This window comes from Mauremys reevesii, linkage group 10, assembly GCF_016161935.1.
Source record: "Mauremys reevesii isolate NIE-2019 linkage group 10, ASM1616193v1, whole genome shotgun sequence".
Classification (NCBI taxonomy): domain Eukaryota; kingdom Metazoa; phylum Chordata; order Testudines; family Geoemydidae; genus Mauremys; species Mauremys reevesii.
In genome coordinates this window covers 75,680,150-75,702,874 of record NC_052632.1, presented here as the reverse complement: position 1 = coordinate 75,702,874, position 22,725 = coordinate 75,680,150, and the positions used below count along the sequence as shown (strand labels likewise).

Sequence of the window (22,725 nt, the reverse complement as noted above, 5' to 3'; positions counted from 1 at the left end):
TTACCTGTCTTGGGGACTTGAGAAGGGTTTCAGTGCCTTGACTGAATAGTCCTCGGTGCTTCAGGAGGAGATTATTGGGGTGTATCAGTCCCTTGTCTAGGAAAGAAACTGGCCAGGTTTTGAATCCTGTTCTAACATACATCCTGTGCAAGCCCATTGCAATCAACGGGGTGTAAACCAGAAAAGACCAGAACATTGCCCTTCGTATTTAGAGAGTGTGTGGAGGGTTGAGGGAGCCTTGGTTCCTGGAAGGCCTTGCTGAGATGGCTTGCCAGCTCCATATTTATGAAGGGAAGTAGGGACCTCGTCTGCTGATGAGAGGGACCAGATGTCGAGGGAAGGGGGAGGATCAGCATTCTGAATGAGAGCCCATCTGGGATAGGGCTGTATTATTGTTTGTATTATAATAGCACCAGCACTGGGGTAGGCACTTGCCACACACATGCGAAGATAGTCCCTGGCCCAAAGAACTTACCTTCTGCTGCTACGGCAAGCGTGACACCAACAGCACGCTATCGCTACGATAGGCGAAGAGCAAACACGGCACTCCCCGAACTGCGTTACTGATTAATTAGTGCACTGGAATGACTTTTCACTGATCTCACGTGGCAGAGGCGTTACCAAACCTTCATGAAGTAACATTATATCAATAGAGAGAAAATTGATTCCTTTTTTGTTCAAAAGATCAATGATGATAGCCGTGGGAGTCAGCAGTTTTACAATAAACAAACTGCAGGCTCCCGGTGTGACTTCACTCTTTTATGGAACATACCATGTATGGTCTTGACCTTGGCCAGGGACAAACAGAACCCTGGCTTCCTGCTCTCTTGGAGAGCCATTCACCCCGGTACTGAGAACCTCACCAAGTTAGTACAAGCCTCTGTTTCAGGGGTCTAAGTGCACCATTAGCTATTAGAGAAGGTGGCTTGCAACTGAAGTAATATCTTTGAGGGGTTCAGTGTCTCTAGCTACAGAGGATGCTATAGATTCCTGAATAGTCAGAAGAAGTCTTCTTCCCTGGCTCCATGAGCTATTATAGAAGTGGCTTCTTAACTTTCCTGACCATGCCATTGTTACTGGAATTTTACAGACAGCGTGCCACTACATTCCCTATTGAATAAGAAATAAAGCCTTGGGATACCAGTGAATAGCGAGATGGGTGTGAACCTCCACTAGATGCACTGTGATATAAAGGATTATTTCTCTAGCTTGGGGACACAGGGTGATTCAGTCTGAACCCAGTTAAACCCAGCAGGCAGCTTCCACTAATGTGTCAAAATAACCCTTCAAGGTTTCAGACAGAACTCCAGACAAAGGTCCAGTACCACTCCTATGTTTGTTACAGTTAGCAGCATGGTCTGACTGCATCTACACACAGCACAGTTAGTAACTGTGGTAGCTAGCAGTGTCTCTCCCCTGCCAGAGTCTTTGGCAGGTGCATGGTTCAGCCGTTAGCCAGTTCAGCACCTTATTTTGCAATATGGACAGGAAACTGTATTCAATCATGTCTCTACAATCATTTTGGCTGGTCTTCCTTCCTCTCTCGTATTTCTCTGTGCTGCGGACATCCCAGAGTGCATTGCCCCAAATGCGGCTGGTGCTGCTCTTTGTCCTTCTCAGGATGCTCAACCGCAGGGTACACTGTAGGGTACTTGCCCCGCTTTTCCCACATTGCACTGATTCAGAAATGGATGAGCAGCATGGTAGGAAGGTGTGAATGCAAAAACCACCGTGTGAGGGGCACAGGCTGATTCATTCTGAGAACCCAGGTACACCCAGCAGGCAGCTTCCATGAACACGTCCAAATAGATCTTCAAGGGTTCAGCGAGAACACTAAATGAACCGTATTATTTATGGTGACCATAACATGACAGCTGCAGCTGTAACACAGATGGGCCCCAAAAGGGGCCCAGGGAGATGGATCCTACAGTGTAAGAGAAATGGCCAATGAACTTCCCAGATTGACAATTATTTTTGAAAACCTGCATAACGGGGGAGGTGTCAGATAAGTAGGGCCTTACCAAAATCATGGTCTATTTTGGTCAATTTCACTGCCACTGGGTTTTAAAAATTGTAAATTTCATTATTTCAGCTATTTAAATCTGAAATTTCATGGTGTTGTAACTGTTGTAACTCTAGCACAGAGTCAAGCTTTCTGGGGTGGCAAGATAGATCAGAATGCCCAAGGGGCCTGTCTGCCACTCCAGGGTAAGGCTGTAGTGCCTGAGGAGCTCACATTTGTTACTCGGTTGGTGAAATCTAATTACAGAACTCACAAGCAGTTTGGGGTTTGCGCCCTGCTTCTTAACCATCAATCCTGGGGTTGGTATTCTTGCTCGTGAGCCACTACAGACATTGCGGCAGTGGGATCCTTGCCACTCGGGCCACTGAATACTAGACTGAACAGAGCTTTGTGGGAACAATCCTGCACTGCCCAGGGGAGGATGGGCTAGAGGATGACCAGTGGGAGAGAAGACCCCTGAGGCACTTCTCCCATTGCTCTTTCGCTACGAGGAACGTTAGTAATGTAGCCACGAGGTTCCTCATTTCCCCTTCGCCCTTTGAAAAGATCATATTGCAACACAGAACCATTTCCCACAGCAGAAAGCAACACTTTAGACTTGTTAATGAAGCAACTTTAGTTGACTGTCCCACCTTTGACTATTCTGTGAGATGCTCCTTTCCTTTCCTCCCAGACAGGGAAGCACTTTCCCACTAACCCACCTTCCAATGAGCCTCTTGCTCACTCCTGAACTTGTAGAGACTACCCAGGCAAGCACGAGATGTATAACTTCCTCCAAGGGTTTCACTCTCAGGGAATGATTGAATGTTGGCGTTCACGTCTCGCCTCTTTTTCATGGACCCCAGGACCAAGCCCACCACGTCTGCATGTTCCCATCACTTCTGCATGGCGATACCACAGGCTGTTCTGCCCGAGCAAGAATCTATTTCTGTTAAATCAGTAATCGCTCTGCTCCTGAAGTGCTGACAACTCAAAAGAGCATTTCCCCCTCCGTACTCTGTAATTTCCCAGTGAGGAGAGAGAATGATAGTTCATAGCAAGAATTACAGCACATGGCAATTTATAAAAACCAGAAAGGCTGGAGCACTCTCCATGCGATCAAATACCGCATCCAGGGGCAGGTCGTCCAGCTGGTCTCTTTCTGACCCAATTATAACTGGAAAATGATTTTGCCACAAAGGAGCAAATTGAAACAAGGGCCCAGCCCCTTGTGGTCCCTTGGCTATTTGGAAGGTGTTTAGCACTGCCGAGTGACATGTGCCTTCCTCGTCTCAAACCTCCAAGCAGGTAACCTTGGCTCACCTATAATCAAAGCACCCAGTGCAGTCCAGAGACCCATTCAGGGGCAGGGTGGAGATGCCGCATTTGTAATGCCATTGATTACATCCTAACAGTGTCATCTGCGCTTCAGCCATAATTTAGAACTGAGCTTCTTGATAGTGCACTGTGCATCTTCCCAGCAAGGGGAGTCCTTCTGAAAGAGGATTCAAACACCACCAGTGAGTGAAGTATCCGGGAGGTGAAGGGAAAGGACTGAGGAGATAAGATGGTGGGATTCCAAACTAACGCTCGCTTGTGCTGCTGTGGAAAGTCATGTGTAGGTAGATATTAGATGTGCCTACCTAGGGAATTGGACTGGAATAGCTGCCTGGGTGGACAATCGATTCCAGAATAAAAATGGCTTTTATTCCAGAATAATGAGTGCATTTCCGAAGCCTCATTGAGGGATGGGAGAGGGACGATGGAAAGGAAGAAGCATCTCCTTAAATAGTGACCAGTCATGAATACATCGTGAGAGATATTTCTTTTCTAGCCTGGTATGCGCACAATTCGTCTGAGTTTAAGGAAATCTTTATCCGCCTCTGGAGGGGTATAACAGGTCCCTGTCTCCACGCTGTCACCTGAATTATGTCCTTCAGTTCCCAGTGATTCAGAGAGGAAATTGCTATGGGACAATGCGAAATGCTGCCCACATCCATTCCCAGGGATCAAGAAGCTAGGGTTGGGAATCAACACTGAGTCTCTTGCATGGTCGAGCACTGTAGACAACAAGCATCGTTTAACAGCATCCTCTTTTTACTGTGTAAACATTGTGGATGCGCTAGACAGCAGCACAGGTGCTGAGCCATTATGATGAGCATGTTAGAAATTCCTGGACAGCCAGAGATTAGATAGCACTTACTCCTTACACCATGTTGCAAATTGGTTTCTGTAAGAATGGAACGTTTGCATTTTTATCTGGAAATTTTCGAGCCGGTTGGTGAAGCACAACAAATGATTTTTTACAATCAGAGCTTTCAATATTTTATAGTCCTGGGCCAGAGCGCCCACTGAACGCAGCCTCTCATACATTTTTAGAAATTCAAGCGTATTTCTCTAGCTACCCTGCATCATGGTACCCTGGCCATCCAGTTTTGTACTTAGCACCCAGCTCTTATGAAATTAACTGCTCACACTCTGCCCCCCTCCACGAAGAGAAACTAATCTCAAGAAGGCAATCCTTTGATAAGAGCTCTGCTCAGGATACTGGGGCTCCCCTTAACAGTCACCCAAGGCAGTTCAGAAAAACATGGCCAAAGCAACTACATCACTTTGATGAATTTGTGTCGTATGATCTCACCCACAGAGCAAAACGCTCTCCTACACTTTGTCAGGGCGGGTTCCATGTTGCCAACCCCCCAAACATTCCAAAATCCTGAGTCAGGCCTCGAAAAATCATGAAACTGGCTTAGGAACTCATGAGATTTAAAAAACAAACATTGGGTTTGCTGTTTTCTGGTTTCTGAGCCATTAGGGCGCCCTCGGGTCTGTAGCAGGGTGCTGGTGCAAAGGCACCTAATTAGCTCTGCCAGCCCCAATCAGGGGAAATAGATTGGGCCTGGGAGAAGTCTGGTGCCTGGCCTTTGGAATTGGCTGCACCTGCAGGCCTGAGGATTCAAGGGCTCGAAAGGCTGGCTGGCAGCCAGAAGAAGGGGGAAATGGCCAGGGGAAGGTCAGTCTCCAGGCTGAGGGAAGACTCTGTTAAGAAGAGGAGATTATCAGGCCTGCAAGCTCTGTATCTAGTATAACAGTGGTGGTGGGAGAACACTGGGTAAATAAAGCCACGGGTGCTGCAGAACTAGGAGCTTCTCTGAGCTTTATTGGGGCAACCAGTGGGCCCCAGGAAGAGGGGCAGACACAGGACTTGTCACAGGGTCACAGGGACAAGCTTTTTCTGCAACCAGGAGGGCTAGAAACTTTTTTTTTTTTAAATGGAAGATGAAATTCTCTCATAATCTCTTCACCCCAGGAGCTGGGGATTTAAGAAAAACACCAAATATCACAAGCCTCCCAATAAAAATCACAGGAGTCTGCAACAATGCGTTTTAGGGCCAGAATCTGGTCGCAGTTTAGCTAATCCAAATCCATTGACTAAGGGCAGAATCTGCACCTTGCCTTGCTATCTCCAGTGTCTGTGTCTAAAGTAGCCATCTCTTTCTGCAGAGAGCGCTGTGCATATTGATCAGAGCGACTCATCGGTGAGTGATGTAACCTCTTAGGTCTGCAGTTATTTCAGCATAGTTATCATATTAGCAAGCTGTGCTGCTTGCTACAGGTCAGGGCATGCCTGGGCATGCTACTTTGGAGAAGCACAGCAGGGGTGACTGGAAGCTGCTCACTCATCCCGATGGGGAAGAATTTGCCATAGCAACTGAACCTGAGTATTAATAGATTGTTTTAACCCTTACTTACTTTTGAAAGAAATAAGCACATTTCTCTTACCTCGCTAATTTCTTTCCATGATGCGGCAACACCTGCATGAACTAATAAATGAGTCCTTATATGTCCGTCAACGAGGTGTTGGAACAATTCATACGCAGGGTTGTTGTGCCCAGTTCCTCCTCCTGTCCTGTCCCTGCCGCGGCTAATGCAGGATTGCTCCCTATTCTCAGCTGTTTCGTGCAGTTTAGTTTTTAATGACCCGGATGATAGGGTTTTCTTCATGTCTCCTGGGAGATCATTTCACAGGCTAATAGCTCAGTCTGGAAATGTATCCTGCACTTCACACCAAATTTTCCATAGCTCAATTTCTTCCCATTATTCCTAGTCCCACCCAGGATCAAACGAAAACATTCCTCACCCACCTCCTTGGTGTTTACACCCGCCAGACCCTCAGTGTGAATGGCTAAAAAACTACCCCAACATAAAGAAAATATTTGTATTTAAGAGCAGAGAGTTGTACTGATAAAAGGCTAATTAACTCTCACACACATTTCCTTGGTATAGCATGAATGAAATCACTATGTTGACTGATTGTAAAGCATGCTGACAGCCTTAGAAGGAAGCGGCTTCATAGGTACCCAATAGTATTACATATACTTCCTTTCATGGCTATCTTTATACCTGACCTTGAGTTCTCAGTTTGGATAGCGCACAAACAATTAACGCCTTGCTTACACATGGTTTCTTTTTTTCAAGGACCAGGATAAAGGGCAGGACAAATGTATTTCATTCCCATTGCCTCAGACAGCATCTCCTCCTGCTTTGTCACGCAATCACATGCTGTTGAGTAAAACCTGCAGGAAGCCGTTTCCTCATCAGTCACCAGGGTATTAAGCAATTTGGGGAGACACCCTTTCATGATATTATAGGCTTTGTGCTGGCTGCTTCCTCCTCCCTGACCTTTTAATCTCGTCGTGCTCTCATACATGGTCACTCTCTTAACTTCTCCATTTATTGGGCCAGATTCTCTGCTAGTGAAACTCCATGGGCTTCAGTGGAGTTAGGCCAGCACAGAAATTGCCCCATTGTGTTAAACCTTTTTGCCGCTATTCAGATACTCAACCCTTTCAGACACCAGTGTCACATGAACTTCAAAAATGTTGCTTTTACTGTGGGTAGTTATGGTCCTGAAGCTCTTATTTAGTAAGGACAAAATCTTCTGCATGCCCAGCACCTGTCCTGTATCTGAGACTCTTATACGCTCTGCTCTTTTAAACATAGTTTCAATTATTTTTCCTTTTAGGGGTATCTTGCATCGCCAAGGTTACCTACTGCCCCGGAGCCCAGCCAGTCTTTATCTCTGAGTTGTGTCCTACCCAACACCCTGCCCGGAAACTTCCTACCATCTTCTCACCCCCATTCCTATGTCCTCTGCCCCAGTAGACATTCCTCAAACAGGTTCCCTCCCCGTTGCTCATTCCCTCTACCCCTCAGACATGGTTTGGCCAGAGATCATCTGCCTCTAGTCAACATGTCCCTTGCTTTTTGAGCTCTTCCTTTACACCTGTCCACAGATCTTCTACATGAATGGAAACAAGCAGATGCACATAGTTCCTTTCTCCAAAGCAGAGGTCCCACGTCTTGAACAAATATGCCTCTTCCCAGTTTCATCTAGGAACCAATGTGTTTATGCCTCTTCCTTCTTTCCAGTGGAGAGCCCCACTACAGGATTCTGCCCTAGTCTCGATATAGGACAGTTGCAGCTTCAGCTCCTACTTTTGTTGTCCTGGGCTTTCCAGTTCATCCCAACGCTTGCAGCATTGTGTGCACACGCACAGCGATGGGGTGCTACAACCAGTGCTTGTGGAGAAGCACAACACACTGTACTCCTGAAAAACACCAGACAGGAAGCCTGGCAGTCGTGGGGAGGAACATACGTTTATACTGGGCAGAGACCTTGAGAGGTGGAGGTGGGAAGCAGACTAGGAATCATATAAAAGGGATAAGTCTCCCGTCTTAAGGACGTGTGATTGCTCCACAGTATGAGCCATTCCTTCATGCTCTGCTTGGCTTGTTATGTCCAGGCAAGGCTGGGAGGAAGGAGGACTCCTTTTCTCTAAGCCATGGGCATCCAAATGAACATAAATGTGCATTTATAAAAACGTTTCTTTTGGTTTTGTAGAAGGGCCAGGATGGGAAAGAAGAAATGGGCAAGAAATGAAAATAACGAGTGAATCAAGCAAAGGAGGAAAATATAGAAAATCAGCTGGAAGGGTAAGTTCAATGAAAACGTTTTAAAAATGAGAAATTAAAAGAGAAGGGAGCTAAATAAAATAAACACAGAGGAGACAACATGGTGAAGAGGAGGAAACAATGAGACAGTTACCAGGAAGAGAGTCAGCAACCAAAACAGATTTCTTGATTCAGTCAAGTCATAGACTATCATGGTTGGAAGGAACCTCAGGAGGTCATCTAGTCCAACCCCCTGCTCAAAGGGGGACCAATCCCTGGACAGATTTTTGCCCCAGATCCCTAAATGGCCCCCTTAAGGATTGAACTCACAACCCTGGCTTTAGTGGGCCAATGATCAAACCACTGAGCTCTCCCTCCCCCTGAATTGATTTTTTTTAAAAATATGTGGAGATGTACCTATCTCACAGAGCTGGAAGGGACCCTGAAAGGTCATGGAGTCCAGCCCCTTGCCTTCACTAGAGGGACCAAGTACTGATTTTTGCCCCAGATCCCTAAATGGCCCCCTCAAGGATTGAATTCACAACCTTGGGGTTAGCAGGCCAATGCTCAAACCACTGAGCTATCCCTCCCCCCATCATTCACTTCCTGTGCTGTTCAGAGTGGGGCAGGCAGCCAAGCCATTTTTCTGTCGGATTGTTTAGGCTGCAAAAGCCATGGCAGCATTCCCACATTCTGCAGTGTTTATATCCATGCTCTGCTATTAAACACAAAAACATGTGCCGGGGAAACGTGTGCTGAAAACAGTTAAGGCTGGAAGTGGGAGGATGATATGCTTTGGAGCTGAATCACCTCAGAAAAGCACGGCTCATTTTGTGGCAATTTTGTAGAATAGTATCTTGCTCGCACTGTTCTGCAGAGAGAGGATTTTCATCTTCAAAACGGGCACATTGATATTTCTGGATTATGATGAGCTACCAGCTACAGAGGGCCCCTGTGTTTATACAACGCTGCATTATTTATAATATCCCTTTCAGGAGCTGGAAAATAAAAGGCCTTCCTTAGAGGTTTGGCTCTTTTCTTCCATTTGGCAAACACTGATATTGGGGCCAGATCCTGAGCAGTGTAAATAGGTGGAGCTCCACTGATTTTCTACTGTCAGCTCATCAACTCGTATAAATCAGCATAACGCTACTGAAATCCCTGGAGCTGGGCTGATTTGCACCAGCTCAGGATCTGGCCCCATCAACAGCAGGGAACAGATTCACTGCTGCTTGGAAGCCTGCAGGGAGAGGCCAAACGTGGCTCGTGAAGGCACAGAACCACACAAAATGGTTGCCATTTGGCTTTGCATTTCCTCCCCCTACCCCTAATATTCAGAATCTGGAGGAAATTTATCGCGCGGTAACAACAACAATTTTAGGTTGATCACATTTTGGGTCTAAACTACTTGAAGTATCATTTTAACTGAAACGCAGCAGGGGATTCTAAGATTTTACAACCTAGAACTATCAGCTTGTGATTTCACCCATGATCGATTTTCACTGGCCTGAGCTGCTAATCCAAGAGCGCACTGGCTAATCCAAGAGCGCACAGAGGACTCCCTGCAAACCACAAATAACTGACAGTTTGCAAATATTTTTCAAAAATAAATGTACCCAGGACACTCACGTTCAAAAAACGGTTCTTTTAATCAGAAGCAATTTTGCAAAAGAAGAAATAATTTTTTCATATAAAAGAGGGGAGTGGTGGGAGTGAGGCTAACAACAGGAGTGGAACAAAAAACAGATCAAATCCTGAGGAAAATAAACCCAAAGTAAAAGCAGGACCCAATTACCACAGTACAGTAAAAAGAGACTAATTCTTGAAACGAGCTGTGAAACATTGGTTCTACCTCCTACGCTGACAGCAGACACATCAAACGACTACATCTCCATTTGAAGAGTAACAAGTGTGTGGCTACAAACTCAATGTACAGTTTTCTTGCACCTTTCTGCTACCTGAGACCTCACACTGTACAGACATAGGTCACAGCAGTGCCTGCTATTCACAGGGTTAGACATATACAGTACGCTAGGTCTAGTGCAAACATACCATACCCCCACCTGCAAGGCTCCACCTGTCGCATGACTAGGAAGATCTCGTTTCCAGACTTGGCTTAGATGCCTTGAGGTATATCTGCTCTGCACGCTAAGCCTGGGCCGGTGGGACTTGGGCTTGCGAACCTGGTGGGTATGTCTACACTGCTCGTGTCAGCTGACTACACTCACAGGAGTCGCGTTACGGGGGCTGTTTAATTGTGACGTAGATGTTTGGGCTCAGGCTGGAGCTCGAGCTCTGGGACGCTGCTGGGGTGGGGGCAGCCTGAGCCCTGGGACCCTGAGTCAGCTGACACAGGCCAGCCATGGGGGTGTGTAATGGCTGTGTAGACCTACCAAGTGTTTGCAAGCCCATCTACACTGCACTGTAACCCTGGTTTTACAAATGCTGGACCCAGGTCTCACAGCCAGGCTAACATGTCCATATTACACTACTCAGACCATCTGCCTTGGGACTGCGGCTTGACCCGCATACACACTGTAAAATGAAAGGGCTTAGACCTGAGTTACAGCAGGACTTGGGCTCTGACCCATCCCCAGTAGCAGGGTCCAAGGACCTGGGTCCTGATTTCCTGCTGACCCGAGTCAGACTGATTTGTGTGTGGATGGAAGAGCCTGGGCTTAGTGTGCAGTGCAGAGAAACAGACATGCACGGAGGATGCCTTTGCTATAAAATCCTGCTTCAGGCCTGCAAATCCAAAGATATAAGCGCCAAGATCAATGATCAAATCTAACTGGGTTGAAAATCACTATTCTCCTAACAAGTCACGACTAACCTCGAGGAAGAAGACACTACTAAAAAGGTGCCTGTGGCAACTCTGAGAGGATAATCATCCTGGGTCAGATCCTGAAACTCACGTCACAATGGAAGTACATCCCTTATCCAGATATGTATATGGAAGGTCATTGACTGATTCTGTCTGATCCAATCCACTTCTCCTTCATCTGTCCCGTGCATGGTGAATGTGCTTATCAGTGCAGGCACTCCACTACCAGTAGCTGGACAGCAAACCAAGTTTGTTTGGCTATTGGGGGTGAAGGGTTATCTACAAAGATGAAGTTCTCAGACTCACCTGCATAGGCCCATCCATCTCTCTATCATTTTCATTCCCTGCAATAACTCCGCTCCAAACTTGGGGGATGACTTTATGCAGTGAGAACGTTTCAGCCAATGTAATCAGTGGCTTTTGTGTACACAAAACAACCACACTCTGCTCCCCAAATGAGCTTTAGTTCTATATTACTATGGCTCACTTAACTGGGAACTGGCAAACACTGAGGTTTGACTCCCAGCCTGTACACAACACAAGGCATCTACTAGCACCTAGTTCTGTGATGGCCTTCCTCCTCCACAGCTCATCCATTAATGCACACTCCCTGCTGCTGGCTATTTATGGAGGAGCTCTCAGACAGAAAGCAGTGTCTGAAATCACGTCCGTGCTCTCTCTTGTACAGCCCTAGTTTTCAAGACTCAGCTGATTTCCAGTAGGCCTGTCAAAGCGATTTATTTTCATATCCTGATAATTTCATTTTCTGCAATCAGTGAACATATCATAGACTGATGTGTTTTGATTATGAGGACTGTGAAGAGTAAACGGGGAAGACAGCAGTGCTGTGTATGCACAAAAAGCTACCTCTACTTCCTTTCCGAGAAGCATCTTGGAGCCTTTTGTGTAAGCCATGGATTTCTTGAGGGCAGCAATGCTAAGGATAGTAAGTGCATCTTCACATGGAGGAGCCAAAGTCAGACACTTGCTCTGACCAAATACTGCAGCAGTCTGATGTTGATCTGGGAGTTTGGACTCAAATGAGACCTCAGCCAACCTGGAAAATGTCACTGGCTTGTATTTTCGCACTCAGATAAAGGCAAAACATTTCCCATTGGGTAAATAACCAGCCCCCCTTTTCAAATATTTCTTCTTCTCTGCAGTGGCAGCAATTACTTCCAAAAGCAACACTGCAAAGCAGACTGCTATTCCTTTAGTAAATGCTGTTGGAACTTTTCACCCCTTTCCATTCATGTCCCCGGGCAACTGCTGGCCATGAAGAAAAAAGCAAGAGGCTGTCATTGATTAAAGTGAAACAGTGCCCTCTCCTGTCTCTTCATTAGTTCTGCAGCATAGCACACGATTTCAGCAATTGTCAGGAATTAGGATTGATACATTATTGTACACAGTATAGTTGTAGCTGTGTTGGTCCCAGGATATTAGACAGACAAGGTGGGTAAGGTAAGATCTTTTATTGAACCAATTTCTACTGTTGAGAGAGACAAGCTTTCAAGCTACATAGAGCTCTTCTTCAGGTCTGGGATGGGTACTCCAAGCATCATTGCAAAATGCAAGGTGGAATAGATTGTGTAGCGTAAGTAGTTAGCACATATTGTAAGGGACTTCAAGGTAGAGTGTCCCATTAAGACCTCTGCAGTCATAGGACAAAAAGAGGGGGTTAGTGGGTTACAGGTTGTTGTAATTAGCCACAAATCCAGTGTCTCTGTTCAGTCCATGATGTTTAGTGTTTAGCAGAGTAATGAATTTAAGTTCCCAGGCTTTCTTTTGAAAGTGTTGTGTAGGTTTCTGTTGAGGATGAGGACTGAGAGGTCAGATATAGAGTGATCACTTTGTGAAAAGTGTTCACCCACAGATGATAGGGTGTTTTTGTCATTTCTCATTTTCCTGTGTGAATTCATGTGAGAGCACAAGTGATTGTCTGTTTTCACCCACATAGCTGTTATTGGGGCATTTATGCACTGGATGAGGTACACCACATGTTGTGATAGGCACGTGTAGGATCCAAGGGTCTTGAAAGGTTTATTGTGGAGGATGTTGATCATTGTAGCAGCAGATATATGTCTGCAGATGTTGCACCTATTGTTCTGGCAGGGTCTGTTGCCGCTTTGAGTTGGTGTTTCCTGGTCTGTGGGGAGCTTGCTTTTGGTGATGAGCTTGGAAAGGTTGGGGTGTTGTTTAAAGGCCAGAGGAGTTTGAAGCCTAGAAACAAGCTCCCCACAGACCAGGACACACTCTGCTAGACACTAAAAATCATGCTGTGATGCTGCGGGTACCTTTCCCAGACCTGAAGAAGAGCTCTGTGTGGCTTGAAAGCTTGTTGGTACAATAAAAGATATTACCCCACCCACCTTGTTTCTCGGTGGATACATTAAACAGAGATCTTGTAGAGCATTCCAAAGAGCGAGTGAATGATTGAGGCTTGGTGGGGGACAACGTTGTTTATGAAACAGAACCAGAGGTTAAGAAAAAATCCATACTTAGAATTATGCAGAATGATACAAAAGATTTGTAGAGGGGTTTTTAATCTGTGTGAGTTTTTCCAACAGAGTTAGATTTGTTACACGGATAACTTGAGATTCAGGTTATATGCTCACCTCAAAGATGACATCATTGACTGAGTGGTTTGCAGCGAAATCTGAGCCCAGAGATGGGTGTGTAATATTATGCACTGTTTTCCTGTGTGAGGTTTGATATATTTGAAGGCTACGACAAGAAAAACATGTTTCCATTAAAATCAGATCAGAGATGTCCCTCTGTGCTCCTGCATGGATTCGTTAATTATGCTGCTTTTGTTTTTAAATAGATCCACGGGGGAGGGAGGGAGCAAAAGAGTGAAACAGATTTTTTAAATATAAGCTTTGAATTAAACGATTGTTCTGAACAGTGATATGGTGGAAGGTGGGTGTGATGGGTAGAAGGATTTTGACATACAGCTATCTCAACCTATAGTGCGCTTTAGTTTATTTGCATACTCAGGTCTTATTGGCTAAAATGTGGAATGGTGTCTTGAGTTTTCCTCAGACTTGAAACATAACTTTTAAAGGATCTGATTCCCAAAGATCACAGCTTTGAAACAGGGACTTTCTTGCTAACTGATGGGGCGCGTCATGCCAGACATGGCAATTTATCTTAAATCCCTTAAATCCTAATAAATAAAACACAACTATTAATCATACTTTTTCAACTACAGAATACTAACAGCAGATGACGGGAGGCTCAACTTCATCATGTGTTTAACTATGATACACGATAGTGGGAGGGGTAATGCATGTTATATTCCCATTTGGTAAGAGTAACTAATGCCATGCACTTCCATTCTTTATGGATAGAGTAACCTAAATAAATGTACAGATGTGGAAATGACTGGTAGAGTAGAACTGAGTAGAACTTACTCTGTTAGTGTCAACAGGTCCTAAAAGAATCACACTTGACATTTTTATTTGGGAGTCAAAGAGAGTTCTCATACAGCCAATGCAGCAGGCCCTCAACAAACTCAACTGTCAGGAATTTTGTTAACTAGCAGAAGGGTCTAAGGAAGGAGGAATATTCCCTTCACCTCACCCTATCAAGTTCTCACCATTGTCCTCTTCAAGCCACAGGGGAATGGTTGCCATTAAGGTCCATTTCCTTTTATCATGCACTGTTCACTAGCTGTTTGCAAAATGAGAATGGAAGTTGGGATACAAACCAATGCAGTGGTAACACTATTCCAGGAAGTGCTCTATCATGTGCCACATTCAGACCTGGTGTTGTCATCAGTGGTGGTGCACCTGCTTAAGCTAAGGCTGACTTTGGACCTAAGCCTTTCCAGGTTTGGATCTAAGCCCTTCCAATCCATGTATCTTACCAGAAAGGGCCTGGAAACATGCTTCCACTAACATCATCCCTCAAGGCTATTGGATCAGTGCAGTTGCTAAAATTCCAACAGCAATCACACTGCCAGGGCAGCTACACTGTAGAAACAATTCTGTACAAAAAAACCCCAAACAAATCTAAAAATACACACTCAGACACAGGAAATAATAAAGCTGAAAAAAATCAAATCACAGGAAATAATGCGGCTATTAAAAAAATCAAAGCAAAACCCTCACTCATGTAATTTTCCCCAAGAAACAAAACAAAAATTCAAATAACAGATTCAAAACAAATTATTTTCAGTTAATTAATTAAAGCAATGTCCATATGGCTTAAGAGAACAGTCAAAGTGCACAGAAAGGCAGTCGTTTCTTTCCATGTTCTCCATTTCTACATTCACCTTCACAGCAAGTTCCAGTTGTCCCCTGTGCACAAGCAGTACTGGAAGAGAGGGAGGCTCCTTTCTTCCCTCAAGCACACGTCTCTCCAAGACACTTTCCATCCCAAGAACTGCGGATAGTTATCTCAACTTCAAAAGCTGTTAAACGCACTCTCTGAAGTTTTTGGTTTGGAATCGCTTTCTTTTCTGAAGCTTTTGGAAAGGAACATAAATCCCATGTCAAGGCTTACCAGAGTATGCACCGAGAGCTGCAGTGCCCGGAGGCAGTACTGAAGGATAAAGCAGTCGCCTGCTCTGAGCAGGCACTGAAAGATAACAGTTGTGCTGAGGTTGTAGTTGCACCACACCTGTCCAGAAGAAGTGCCAATGCCTAATCGGTTCCTCATCTGCCCTGAAGAGGCACTGGCAGGTAACAGCAGTAATAATGCAATGACTGTTTCAAACCTGCCCTAAAGGCCATTGGCAGGGAGCAGCTGGGACAATGCCAAAGCTGTTTCAGGGCTCTGCTGAGAGATGCGGACAAATAGCAAGGATAGTAATGCCAAGGCTGTTCCACACCCGCCCCAAAGGTGCCTGAATAAGTTGCAGCAGTGCCAATTTTTCATGGCTGTTCCCCAAACACATCTGGAAGGAACTGCCAGATGGCAGCAGTGCCAAGGACATGATTACTCCACACTAATTGTTTCAAACACCTCATGTAGAAATGGTGTTGCAGGACTGTTGCTAAATCCAAAAGCTGGACTGGGATTCTTTAAACCACTGACAGCTTCCCCTTGAAAACAACCCCTTGCTGATAAACACAACAGACTTGGGTAAAAGCCTGCAGCTCTGCGGGTCAAAAATGGGGCAGTACAAAATGGATGTAAAACAAACAAAAAAGGTCTCTCATTTCTAACGACTGGAGATTCGGTGCACAGAGCGAGCCTGTAAATGCGCACGAGGTAATTTGCAACCCTAACGTTTGAAAACCCGTTGAACTTTATTTGGAGACATTTTGTCGTTTCTCTCATGTACAAAGCTGCACCAATCAATAAAAGGCACCTGCGGACACCAAAACTCACCCCCTTTGTGTGATGTGGTCTTTGTATTAAATAAAAAACAAACCAACCCCGTTAACAATATGTACTTTTTACAGATCAGTGGGCAGTGCTGCAGAATCAAGTCAGAGTGGCATGGCAGGGAGGAAGGCGCTTGGCTTCTATCGACAAGGAAGGACAACTTTGATTACTGAAAACCAATCAATCAGTTAGCAGGTTCCCCAGTTTGTAACTGTCACGTTCATTCAAATTTTCCTCTTCTTGCTATTTTTTCCTTTCAGATTTGCAATTGAAATGGTACCAAAGGAGGGTTAGAGCCACACCAAGAACAAACGGACACCACATCAGAATAGCATCCTAGCTGCTTCACCCAGTACCATCTACAGCGCTTCCAAGCTGTCTCCTCTTAGAGGAGCCCGGGGGTGGGAATATTTTAGAAATTCAAAAACCCTGTTTGAGTAGGATAGAAAAGCAGGTAAGATATTCGTTATCAGAAACACCCGTAGCGAACCTACAGGCAAGAGAAGTGATACCACTGTAAACTAATCAGCTGGTGTTTCTAAGGTGGAGGCAGAATGGTGATAAGGAGCAGGGGAAAGAATGTTGTGGCTTTTTATGAAAAACATTCCCCCCTCTTTAAATATTCCTACTTGATCCTGATGGGGAGGGGAGATCTTGGGAGGTTTCCTGTGTTTTCTCCTCAAATTACATCACAAAGTCACCCACTGCATCAAGGGAATTCACCTCCTCGGTTGGAAAGAAGAATATGGAAACTGCTTCCTGAAGCAGTGTTACAAAAGTGGTTAAAAACCCCCCCTACTATTCACAAGTGGTTAAAATTGTACCTTTTCAGAATTTTTTTTTTAAACAAAAGTTTAGCACATTCAGCTCCGTGTTTTAAGAGTTGATTGTCTTCAGAAAAATAGACTCATTCATGTTCACCTCTATTCTACCCTGATAGAGAAATTGCCCCACAGTTCACTGCACCGATCACACACGCAGTCACTGTGATAGGTCATTCTCATCTCCACAGGAGTTTCCGCTGTGCTGTCAGGTCCCTCCCAGTGTCAGACAAAGGAGGAGAACCCTGTCACTGGAGTCCGTGAGCCGGGAGCAGGCTGTCCTGTTGGGGTGTACACCCCACCTGTGCTCTGCGTTGTGATGACAGTCTGGAAATAGGGTTCTGTCTCACTCGCCGCGCACTCTTCGTACCTGTAGGGCGTTGGGTGCTTCACACCCTTCTGCTGACGCTTCCAAGAATTGTAGTATGTGGGGTCACTCATATAATGGTTCACAAAAGAGTGCTTTGGCAACTCATCTTCATAATCTGAGTCAGTGGCCTGCAGCATTAGAGAGAAAACAACCATTAGCATCCATGACTTAGCTTGTTCCTTACTAATACAGATTATACAAAATAATCACCACCACCACATACACCACAAGCCTGTATTTTTAGGATAGGCAGGTCTGCAGTCTAAGTGCAGCCCACATAGAAAAGTACTGTGCTCTGATTTAGCACAGCTCTGTGACAGTGGAATTGGGCTAGAGAGAGAGCATTCTCCCTCTCCCCCTGGCCCAATGAACCCTTGCTGGAGGAGAGACAGAGATCTGTCATGATTGGCTGGGAGTACTGCTGTAAGACTAACAAGCTCCATTTCAGTCAAAGATGCAAGGGAATGTACAGATGTCACAGTGAAATAAAAAGCCTTCAATTATTTAATCAAACTGCTCACAGTTTCAATTTCAAGACAAGTGAAATCTTAATAAATGTTGAACAGAAAAAGTTTCTCTGTATCTATCACATTTCGATATGTAGGAAAAAAATATTCATGCAAATTCCCTGGCTTGAGCCAAATTTGCTATCCACTGTTTATGGTGATAACACTGAGGCACCCGCATGTCAACTGATTTTTGAAATTAGCTATGTCGTTATAAAGGAAATTAAACAAAAGCACATTTGATTTCAAGCACAGAACAATTACCCTTATTGCCCCTTATAAGTTTGTTTTACAAAACTAGCAATATTGAAAGATAACTGAGCACCAGGCCTGAAAGAGAGCATTCCAAAGTGGTGGAGTTGCTTTCCTGGGATGGTCCATGTGTTAGCCTGTGCTGAGATAGACTCTTATTCCATCAACCAACTGTGCAAGGTGGCTAGCCAGCTAAGGAGCACCCACCATCAGCTAGCTGGAGTCTGGAAGCTCCCTTAGGTGCAATCAAACAAGCTTCTTAGGTTTGCCCTGGTTTTGAAGTGGTGCTGCTGTTACCCAACAGACAGAATCTCAACTGGTTTGTAGATCCCATCGGAACACAGAAACAAAAGCAAAGCCTTGGATGAGGGATGCATTTCAGGTGCACCTTTGTCTTGTATTTCTATTCCCACCAAGAACAGACATCATGTAAAAATTTACAAATATTTGCTCAAAATTTTCCATAATGTAGGTCTTTTCTTACCACCCTTGGGCTTTTCATGCAAAAATGGTTTTTCTCTTTTTTGATAGCCTGGTTGCTTCTGAAAGTCTTTAGATACCAAAGCAGTAGTTGCTTACAGGGCCACCCAGAGGATTCAGGGGGCCTGGGGCAAAGCGGGGGAGCTGTGGTGCTTGTACTCACCCGGCGGCGGTCCAGCTCTTCGGAGGCATGTCGGTGCGGGGGCGTCAGTCCCACCGCGCCTTCGACACCACTGAAGTGCCCCCTGCCACTGAAATGCCACCGAAGATCCGGAGCAACTGAAGGGCCCCCCACTGCCGAAATGCCACCAAAGTCCCGGACCACCGCTGGGCCAGGGCTCGCGGGGCCCCTGCAGAGCCCAGGGTCTGGGGCAAATTGCCCCACTTGCCCCCTCGCCCCCCCCGGGTGGCCCTGGTTGCTTAAGAAATACAACAGATATATGAATAACTAGAGTTTGCAGTTTATAGTTACTGGCATTGATTATAAAGTGTTGGTGTATCTTTAGGAAGTTTCCATGTCATTATAATCTGTGACACTGCACAGCAAACACATGTTCACTCATCTCCTGTATGCTACACAACTATCCTCTCCTCCTTCAAATCCCTCTTTAATCATCTTTTAACATTCCCCAAAGAACAAGCATCAGATGCCCTGTAAACTATTGTTAAAAAAGGATGTCACATCCTTCATCCTATTCCTTTGTCAGTAACGCTGCATCGACACTAGTAAATTCAGTGCCCATTTTACCAGCAATAGTGTGTAGACAGGTCTTAGGCCTTTTAACCACTGTGCTTTGAACATCTTTGCAGAGCAATTTTTTAATAACACAGTAGCATTTTTTACAACAGGGAAATTTTGCAAAAAATATCCTACTGCTTTGAACAGTGGGTTGGCACTACCAGAGCTATTGTAATTTTATTACTTATTTATTTCACTTTGAATAATAAAATAGATGCCTACACAGTGCTCCGGGCATCCTGACACATAATTAATAATTACAACAAAACCAAACCCAGCGGCATTAAACAATTTCTCCAAAAGGAACTCAGCCAGCCTGCTAACTACAAAATGCTCCTTTCCACCCTGTCATCATCCTGAGAAGCAAACTCTCAACCTCATCCAAAAACCCTGTTGAACAGATGTCTATTGCAGCATGCCTGGAACGTCACCAAATTTGGGCTATTTCAGATCTAAGGGGAGTTCCAGAGTTTTATAAGACATGGCTCCATCTCCAGTGCCTCTTGACTGCAGCTATGGCAGTATTGCACGCGGAGAGAGGCAATCTCTCAGGCAGGCTGGTCCCCTGGGCCATTTAGGTAACCAACACCTTAAACTCCCTCTGGAAACGAATAGGCAGCTAGCACAGATCCCAGAGCATTGGTGTGACACTATGCCCCATATTCTTCATAGGGACATTGTTGTGATATGAATATGGCATAACTAAGATGTGTTTTACGCAAGATGGGTCATGTGAGGTATCATTGGAAAGGTTATGATTTACTGAATATGATTATCCTATTTGTATGCATGTATCATTTCTCTATCTGAAGTTAGGAATATTGACTATGTAACAATTACAAGTGGGTTTATACCTGTGGAACGCGGACCAAACAGAATTCAATCAGCCTGGATGGGCCATTAGGGAGAACAATAGGACTTTGAAGATGCTAATCTTTCACCTTCCTGGGATGCTGCAAACAATCTTTGACTCCTGGCTGCTTTGACACGGCAGGGTCATGTGAACATATCACCTGGTACTGGATTTCACCCTCGACAACTAGTACTTTTTCCACTAGTAGGGGGTGGGGATTAAACTGGGAAACAAAGGATTCCTGCCATATGTAAATCCTATTTAAGGCAGGGAAGTGAGTTAATCAGGTTAATTTTTCACTGAATCCCCGCCCAGGATGACTGCTGAGAACATCTAAGGCACTTGCAGCGCTGCAGCAGGGCAACACACCTCTGCAGGAACTGCTCTGCAGCGGCGCTGCACGGCGCAGTAAAGTCAAGCCCCAGCGCCAAGCCCCAGCGGCCCGCGCAGCCGCTCGCGTTATTCCCAGGAGGAGGAGAGGTGGACAGCGCTGGGAGAGTTTTCTCCCAGCACTGGCGCTTTGACTACACCTAGCGCTTCAAAGCGCTGCCGCGGCAGCGCTGCCATGGCAGCGCTTTGAAATGCAAGTGTAGCCACAGCCTAAGAAACAAGGACTGAGCGGGGCAGAAGAGCTGAGCCGGGGCTGTATAAGGTGTCTGGCCTGTGAAAGAAATGTCTAAAACAACACTTAGGGTGAGAAATTACTGCTTGTAACCAGTTTCTTTAATATGTTAAGCTTAGTTTGCCTGTTTGTTTTATATGCTCAGTGATCCGCTTTGTTTGTTATCCTTTATCGTCACTTAAAGTCTGTCTTTTGTAGTTAATAAACCTGTTTTGTTTTCTCTAAACCAGTTTGTGCGACTCATAACTGGGGGTGGGAGGGAAGCTGTGCATATCTTCCTCCACATTAAGGGAGAGGGTGATTTTCATGAGCGTTCACTGTACAGTTCTCTGTGCAGCGCAAGACAATACCATTTTGGGTTTGCACTCCAGAGCGGGTGGGCACTTGAGTGCTGGGCAATCCCCTAGCTGATTCTTCCCGTGCAGTGCTGATTTCAGTGTCTGCATCTTTTTGCAGTTGAGCATGTCCCTACCTGTGTGTGTGCTACAGGAGGCTTGCGGGCCTGTCACTGCAGGACAGGGGGAGGGAGCCCAGGCTAGTGGAACAGGCAGGCTCGGTGGGACTCCAGTACATCAGGTGGCACCCCGAAGTGGGGGGTAACCCATCACAATTGGTATAACATACTGCCAGCAAGATGTCCTGCTCAGAATGCGAGCCACTCACTCTACAGCAGTGGCAGCCTTTGAATGGTTTTCAGGTGTAGTTCCATGTAGAGAGCATTGTAATAGTCTAATCCTGAGGCAACAAAAGCATGTGTAATCCTTCTACTAGGTGGAATTGGCAGCAGCCAGGGTGGGGTTCGATATCTAGAGGTTCCTTTTCAACAATACAACACAGAACCAGCTCAAGCCCCCACCCAGTAACCTGGGAAAATTACACACCACCCTTGTGTGCCTCTGAGAGGCAATACTACCCCACTCGCAAGCACAGAGTCTGAGTGTAGAAAAGAAACCTTTAATGAAAGGAGAGAAGTCACCTGACATTAATTAGGAAAATGCCACAAGCAGAATTCATACACATAAAACTGTGAGCAGGACACCCACCCTAGAGTGCGTGGGGCAGAGTCTTCTGCCTCATGTTCTTGAGTTCTACAGCCAAAAGTGCCTTGAGTGTGCCCCCCTCTGCTCCCACACCAAGTAGCTATCCTTAGAATCACAGAATATCAGGGTTGGAAGGGACCTCAGGAGATCATCTAGTCCAACCCCCATTCAGATTTTTGCCCCAGATCCCTAAATGGCCCCCTCAAGAATTGAACTGGTAACTTGGGGTTTAGCAGGCCAATGCTCAAACCATTGAGCTATCCCTCTCCCCTATGAGGACTCGGGGTCAGAGATGCAACTGTGTGTGTTCACCTCCCACCCGGGGAAGAAGGCACCTTGCTTGCTCTGTCACCTGAGCGCTTGCTCTGGCTGGCTGTCCCGCCTGCCGCTCTTCCTGTCTGGTGGCCACCCCGCCAGCCACTGTTCCTCACCACTTGGCCGCCCTGCCAGCCATGATTGCTCGCCACCTGGCCACCCCATCAGCTGCCTGCTTGCCACTTTCACTGGCTGCTCCTGCTGGCCAACTGCTCCCTACTTTCGCCGGTTCCCCTCAGTTACCTTCTGCTGCCACCTGCCTCTCTGCTGTGACCTCTGCAGGTCAGTCTCAGCAGGCTGGGCAGAAACACTGCCGCACCACAAGTGATTTCAGCATATTGAGTACTTAAAATAACAAAAGGCTCCAAATGAAGCCTATTTACCTCTATTTTTGAACACTGGGGAGGAGCAAGTTAAATCAGACCTGGAATCCTTAGGGAGAGGCCAAACCTCCTGGCTAGGACACCTGTCCCCCCACTCCTGCTTTCACATTCGAGCCTCAGGCTAAACGAGATCCTTTCCGCTGAGGGTGAACCCCTCATTTGGGATAGGTGAAGCACAATTCTGCTCCCCTTTATTCATACAAGACAACAACATTGATAACAACATTTC

At 45.7% G+C, this 22,725-nt stretch overlaps 1 protein-coding gene across 20 annotated transcripts in view; it reads right to left on the bottom strand.

The window, feature by feature from the left end:
* Positions 1-13,368: 13,368 nt before the first annotated feature.
* The window catches only part of SDK1 (sidekick cell adhesion molecule 1), a 656,852-nt gene continuing 647,495 nt past the window's right edge, over positions 13,369-22,725 (bottom strand). For 19 of the 20 annotated variants that reach the window (XM_039493139.1, XM_039493140.1, XM_039493143.1 and 16 more), the window contains one exon: positions 16,986-17,434. In XM_039493139.1, the coding sequence (XP_039349073.1) occupies positions 17,162-17,434 (273 nt within the window). In that variant the 3' untranslated portion in view covers positions 16,986-17,161. Of the gene's footprint in view, positions 15,250-16,985; positions 17,435-22,725 lie in introns of those variants that run through there. The other variant, XM_039493148.1, reaches the window with a different exon arrangement.